A 7,490-nucleotide genomic window follows, 5' to 3' on the forward strand; every position below is an offset into this window, starting at 1 on the left:
AGAAGAAAGGATTTATTCAGACAAAACAGTACCTGCAAGGTTATGGACAATATGATACAGGGAATTAACTAACTAACACTTAAAGAACTAAGGAGCTACCACTTAGAGAGCTAACCCTTAACCCACATCACAATTGCCTAGCCTTACTTAGCTTTCTGTAACTTCTTGTAAGAGAAACAAGAGTCCGCTGACGACTTCACAGGCCTTGCAAAGATAAAAAACTTTGGGTGCATCCTTGGTGCATCCTTGGGTGAACTAGATAATAGAAACTTGGGCACAGGACAGGAGATACGCCAGGTCTAACCAACTCAGCAGTTTGAGTCCCAGCCAACTCAGCACACCAAGCCAAAGGTGAAGGTGTACGGAGAAGAAGCCGCTGGTTCACGATCACTGTGCAGGCACAACCAGGAGGGGCCAAAGGTGGAGACTATGGAAATGATTTCCCAGAACTCATTGTAATAAGAACCGCCTTCTCAGGGACAGGTTATGAATATGTATAGGGGTTTCTAGAACTTTCATGAATATGTAACACTTTACAGCATTTAACCAAGCTCACAGCTACTGGAAATGTGCACACGTTTTAGGTGGAATTAATCCCCCGTGTGTCCAGCATTGTAAATACATACCTTCTTTACAATCCCAAAGGTTGTAAGGTCATTTCCGCACCTCAACTAAACAATGTCTACAGCTGAAAAAAACAAAGGCCCACGTGGAATCAGAGAAGAAGATCCAATGAGAAGCAAGAAGATCCAAATGTAAAACCTTGCTATTGGACTGAATCATGGTATGAATGGTCTGTAGACATAGAAAAGCCTATGGTTTCCTATGCTCGGGTGGGACCTCTGCACAGGTACCCAGCTTGAGTCAGCCCTCCTGCTGTTCTATTCCATTAACTTTTTTATTTTTTTATAAGAATTTTGTCTCCTGGAAGTCTGCTCTGCATATAGTTATCAGACCTCGCCTGAAAGTTTGCCACTGGATCTTTAAACGTGGACTCCAGAGTGAACGGTTATCAGGAAGGGAATGCCTGAAAGTTCGCTTTTGCAAATGGGTACAGGTCTCCCCTGAAAGTTTGCCTTCAGAGCTTGAAAACACAGACTCTGGAGCGAACAGTTATCAGGGAGAAAAGAATCCTGAGAGTTTGCACTGTGACGGATACAGGCCTCGCCTGAGAGTTTGTCTTCGGAGCTCCAGGACACAGACTCCAGAGTGAACGGTTATCGGGGAGGCAAGAATCCTGGAAGTTTGCTTCGTGAACGGGTACAGGCACCTGGAGAGAAGGTCAGCAGCATTTGGCTTGGCGTATTTCCCCCATGCAAGTAAATAACAGAGTGAACCTGCCACCAAATTCTTGAAGTTGCACTTGTCTTTAAGAAATCTAAACGTTGTTCTGCAGTGAGCAGAACCCTAAATTACTCCCCGGCAATACCATGACGCCACAGAACTTGCTTTTTAAGGCCCAGGACAGTGTTGCAGGCACTGGCGTGGGGCACGGCAGATGTTTCCAGCCAGCCGGTGGTGGCTTCCACCATCGTAAGCACAGAGCTCTTGCCGTGGCAGATTTGTGGCAGTGTGATATAGTCAATTTGGCAGGACTCCTCATGTTTACACTTTAATCATCGCCCCCCCATACCACACAGGCTTTGACCGCTTGGCTTGCTTGATGGTAGCGCACGTTTCACAATGACGAATAACCCGCGCAACAGCGTCCATGGTCGAGTCCATGCCTCGATCACGAGCCCATCCATGTGTTGCATGCCTTCCTCAATGACCTTAGGCATCGTGGGCCCAATGGGCCATCAATAATTCACCTTCATCTTGCCAATGCAAATCTACCTCAGACACTTTAATCTCAGCATCTCGATCCCCCCACTGGTTTTTCAGATCGGGTTCTTCAGTGGACCGACTCTTGGGCACGTAAGCTTCTACGTGGCACACTCTCAGGCATGTTCTCTAGCTGGGCAGTGATATCTCACCATGATTCAACAGCCCAGATGGGTTGGGCTCTGCGCTGCCAACGGCTCCGCTGCCATTGCTGTAACCAGTGCCACGGGGCATTTCCCACCATCCATGAGGCAGAGCAGAGATGAAGCTTCTTAGAGGCTGGGGCCTCTTCAGCCCCTGTCAGGATGGCGGGTGCTGGGTCTGGTGGGGCCTCTGCCCCACGGTGGGGGCTGTGGCCCACGGTACAGCAGGGGCCACAACGGTCGGACCCGGTCGGCGGTGGCGGCCCATGGACTGAGGGAAACTGTGTGTGTGTTACATCAACGGGTGGAAAGGAGAGCGGTGGTTGGTGAGGACGTATTGGATCGTGTGGTTGGGTACTGGAAGGTTTACAGACTGCCTCAGTTTACCTGTCTCAGTCATCTAGTTATAATAAACCCCTCCCCTTATTGATTTATTTAAAATAGGGATTCCTGGCTCTTATGTTACCCTTCCCCCTAGCTTAACTTTTTAAATACAGTAATCAGTTTGTGTTCTGGGATTATTTCAAGGAGACTTTGTTTTACATTAAGGATTCACAGTCTGATGACTCTCAGCCCTCCCCTCGGCTGGGGTCAGGCGCCAGGTCCTCAGTTTTCTAAAAACAGGCTTGGGAGATTGATTATATTACACTTCCACAAACTTGTCAAGGTAACGGTATGTACTTACAATGGTAGAAGCAACCAGTGGATGGTTGGAAACATATGCTGTACCACATGCTACAGCCCAAAATATGATGTTGGGCGTTGAAAAGCAAGTCCTTTGGCGACATGATACACCAGAAAGAGTTGAATCCAACTATGGTACTCATTTCAAAAACAGTCTTGTAGACAACTGGGCCGAAGAACATGGTATTGAGTGGGTATATCACATTCCGTATCATGCACCAGCTTCTGGGAAAATTGAAAGGTACAATGGTTTGTTAAAAACTACACTAAAGGCACTGGGTGGCGGAACCTTTAAAAACTGGGATTCGTATTTAGCAAAAGCCACTTGGTTGGTCAACACTAGAGGATCAACTAATCGAGCTGGGCCTGCACAATCAGAAATTCTCCGTACTGTAGAAGAAGATAAAGTCCCTGTAGTACACATGAAAAATATGTTAGGGAAGGCAGTTTGGGTCACTCCTACCTCAGGCAAAGGCGAGCCCATTCGTGGGATTTTTTTTGTCCAAGGTCCTGGTAGCACCTGGTGGGTGATGCTTGAAGATGGAGAAGTTCAATGTGTACCTCAAGGGGATTTGATTTTAGGTGAATATAGTCAAGACTGACCTGCACGATGTTAATTTCCATACTAACAGTGTCTAATAAGTGTCTTTCAGAACAAGACAGTGTTGATGGAACCACAGCTAGTTTCTTCGAGTGGCGCATGGCAACTTCTTCAAAGTTGATGTCTTTAACCCACAAACAGTGGTCATGAGATGTACTGGATGTGTGATAAGTGAACTTAAACGAGCTTTTCCAAAGGATGGTCCATGGACTAAGAGAATGATGAGCTACACCTGCATATATATATGTATATAGTTGTTGTAACTAATTAGATCGTATTGATAAATTGTATTAATTAGATTGTATTGATGAGGTTTAAATATGCTGTGAACAGTATGTTATAAGGGGTGGAATGTCCTGGGTCATTGGGGGGAGCAATGAGAGGAGGTGGTCTGAGTCAGGTGACCACAAATTGACCAATTGGAGTAGTCCATTCCATTCATGACTTCCTGGGTATAAAAGGTGGACCAGAAGGACTCTCTGTCTCTTCTGCTGGGTCGCCTGCTGCTTTGCTTCGTCTCTGCTTCTTTCTTGCTGTCCCTGCAAGCTGAGGCCTCCTGACAGACTGAATCTAGTTCCGGTTGGCTGAAGGATCCTGCCGGACTCGCTGCTGGGAACTGCAAGACTGGTTCTATAATATTTATTCTGCTTTACTGTTCTCTATGTTTATTTAGTTAAGTTAGTAAAATGTTTTCAAATTTTCCAGCTCTCCTCTCTCTGTTCTTCTTTTCCTTTCCTCTCAAAATCGCCTGTCCTTAGTGAAAAAGGGGAGGGGGGGGGGTGGAAAAGGGGAGGAAAAGAGGGTTAAGGAAAATACATCTGCCGTGGTTCTTGATTGTCTCCCTGCGATCAAACCACGACACTACAGGACCCTTTATTTTGTTTACATACACACAGATCATGGCTCCTCATTTACGCAGACAGTGGTTATAAAAGAAAAGCAGTCAGTGAATAAGAAAGGCGATGACAACATTATCACAATTAAAAAAACCACCAATAACAACATGAAATACAGTTGAGAGGCTGGACCTGTAACTAGTTACATTAAAACTGCTATGTAGAAGCAGATGTCCATTTTATTGCTTCAGAATACACTAAGATACGAGTTTCCACAGGGCATCCTTGAGCTCCTGGTTCCTCATGCTGTAGATGAGGGGGTTCACTGCTGGAGGCACCACTGAGTACAGAACAGACACCACCAGGTCCAGGGATGGGGAGGAGATGGAGGGGGGCTTCAGGTAGGCAAACATGGCAGTGCTGACAAACAGGGAGACCACGGCCAGGTGAGGGAGGCACGTGGAAAAGGCTTTGTGCCATCCCTGCTCAGAGGGGATCCTCAGCACGGCCCTGAAGATCTGCACGTAGGACAGCACAATGAACACAAAACACCCAAATCCTAAACAGACAGTAACCACAAGAAGCCCAAGTTCCCTGAGGGAGGCATCTGAGCAGGAGAGCTTGAGGAACTGTGGGATTTCACAGAAGAACTGGTCCAGGGCATTGCCCTTGCACAGTGGCAGTGAAAATGTATTGGCCATGTGCAGCAGAGCGTTGAGAAACCCAGTGGCCCAGGCAGCTGCTGCCATGTGGACACAAGCTCTGCTGCCCAGGAGGGTCCCGTAGTGCAGGGGTTTGCAGATGGCAACGTAGCGGTCGTAGGACATGATGGTGAGAAGAGAATACTCTGCACCAATTAAGAAACATACAAAGAAGACCTGGGCAGCACAACCTGCAAAGGAAATGACCCTGGTATCCCTCAGAGAGTTGGCCATGGATTTGGGGACAGTGGTGGAGATGCAGCCCATGTCGAGGAGGGCGAGGTTGAGCAGGAAGAAGTACATGGGGGTGTGGAGGTGCTGGTCACAGGCTATGGTGGTGATGATGAGGCCGTTGCCCAGGAGGGCAGCCAGGTAGATGCCCAGGAAGAGCCAGAAGTGCAAGAGCTGCAGTTCCCGTGTGTCTGTGAACGCCAGGAGGAGGAACTGGGTGATGGAGCTGCTGTTGGACATTTGCTGCCTCTGGGCATGAGGACCTGTGCAAGGAGGAAAAGACAGTGACGGTTTAGATGAGACTTCTCTGGGAAAAACCAAAGTCATTTCCCACAGACCCTCCCACAAAGAGACCCTTTTCTTTTTCCAGGAGAACGTCCTGGCTGGAGCCCTCGTCGGTGCGTGACGAGTGTGCAATGAAGAGCAGGGTCTCTGCCCAGGGGCTCTTGAGGAGTCAGCCTGAGCCTGTGTGATGGGGTGGGGCAGGGGCCAGTCCTGGGGTTCAGCTTAGTCAGGTGGAACCGCTCCTGGTGCAGAAGGGACTGTCAGCATCTGTACTCGCAGGGCTGAGAAACTGAGTTTGAGAGGTTTGGCATTTCTACAGCTCTATGTCCCCTCCTACCCCAGGGAGTTCTGCGAGACCAGAGGATGTCTGTGGGTCAGTGCAGAGTGAGAGCAGCTGCTCTGTCCCTCTGTCTTGCTCCAGCTGCCCTGGGCTGGCACCTTTCTGAGATGGAGGCTGATCACACTGCCATGTTACCCTGAAAAGCCACCAGGCACTGCTGAGAGCAGAGGGACCCACCTCAGACCACAACATGTCTCACCCTCTCCTAAGGTTTCAGTATCCCATGTTTATCCTGGAAACCACTGATTTCACACACCCAACAGCATTTTCTCTGTCACAGCATCTCTGTGCTCCTCCATGGGGTTTCACATAACAAACAGATGCTGTAGGACAGGTTTGCATCCTGGAGGGTGGTTCAGAGCCTCTAAGGAAACCCCCAGGAGATATCCAAGTGTCCTAATGATGGCATCTGATTAAAGGAGACTCAGCTCATTCCCCAGCCCCACAGACTGCATTGCCCACAGCCCCACAGCTCAGAGCAAAGCTGGGACACGTGTTCCCATGGACACAGCTGCAGGAAAGGACCCACAAGATCAGGCTGTGACTCTGCAGCTGAAACTCCCATCCCCAGAGAGCCTGACAGCAAGAACCAGATCACACCAGCAGTGACCCAGAGCAGTGGAGCAAGAAGGAAACTGCGGTGAGGGTGGGTGTGAGAGAGGCCAGGGCAGAGGCAGCCGGGCACTCCGACAGCGTCACCCTTCCCCAGCTGTGCAGCCACCTCCCACACACCAGCATTGCCGGGCAGCTGCTCTCAGCCCCTGTGCTCTGCAGAGGGAACTGGAGCTCTGGCTGCACAGGAGCTGCTTCATGCCTTGGAGCCCCCGGCCCTGAGGGCAGAGGCTTTGCTGGGTGGGAGAGGAGGCGAGGGGGCTGCTCACAGGAGGGATCTGCACTGCAGAGGATCAAAGGGATTTTTCTGTGTTCCCCCTCCCATAACAATGCCAGTTTTATTTTCCTGTCATTTCTGATCATTTCCCTGCTGCCTGGAGATTCTCCCCCTGGGAGGTGTTTCCCTGTCCATGTCTCTTCCCTGTCAGCACTCACAGACCCCATCCCACCCTCTGTGCCCTCACCCTGGCCCTACAGATCCTGCCTGTTCACAGGGCACTGCCTGGGGGCATCTTCCTGTTTGCAGGTTGGAAAACAGGACAGGTCAGACTAAGGCTGATGGGTTCAGCAGATGTGATGCTGCTGCTGTGCACAGGCAGAGCAGCAGCTGAAGGGATGTTAATGAGGATTCTGGAAGATGCAGTGATTGATCGGAGTTGCAGTTCAGGAGTCTCAGTGACTTGTTTAAGCATGAGAGCTCATTTTCATTTTATCCTTTCCTGCACTCCCCAACCCTCAGGATAGGAAACTGAAAAGACAGGCTCAGGACAGCTCCCTATCTGTCTGGTAATCCTTGCATTGATCTTCTGCTTGAGGCATCCACCTGGAAAAATCCTGCGAGTGATCTGGAGCTGTGTCCAGCACTGACCCACACAGCACCCCTTCAACAGCAGAAGCACCTTTCCTGCCCTGATAGCGGTGACTCCTTCCACCCACAGCTTCTCCCCACAGCACTATGGGGATGTCCCCGGGAGGCTGAGCACTGACCCTGGCAGGCGGCAGAGTCCCTGCCCCGGCACAGCCCTGGGGTGCAGGGACCCTGCTCTGCAGGACAGCTCTGGGCAACTCTGGCTGCTCACCCAACTTCACGCAGCTGCAACTGATTCAGGAGAAAGGAGCTGTCTTGTCCTGGGTCTCTGATGGTGTAGAATGAATCTCTCCCTGGGAGGAGCCCATATTCCTTCACAACTAAGAAAAGGACAGTGCCATCCTGCCAGATCTTATCTGCTGCAG

General features: G+C 50.0%; 1 protein-coding gene across 1 annotated transcript; it reads right to left on the reverse strand.

The window, feature by feature from the left end:
* Nucleotides 1-4,345: 4,345 nt before the first annotated feature.
* Nucleotides 4,346-4,879, reverse strand: LOC135999337 (olfactory receptor 14J1-like; the record flags this gene model as incomplete). The annotated part of the gene is made up of 1 exon (XM_065652897.1): nucleotides 4,346-4,879. A coding segment is annotated over one exon (534 nt), but the record flags the coding sequence as incomplete, so codon positions are not given.
* Nucleotides 4,880-7,490: the final 2,611 nt, after the last annotated feature.

This window comes from Caloenas nicobarica, chromosome 28 (assembly GCF_036013445.1).
Source record: "Caloenas nicobarica isolate bCalNic1 chromosome 28, bCalNic1.hap1, whole genome shotgun sequence".
Classification (NCBI taxonomy): domain Eukaryota; kingdom Metazoa; phylum Chordata; class Aves; order Columbiformes; family Columbidae; genus Caloenas; species Caloenas nicobarica.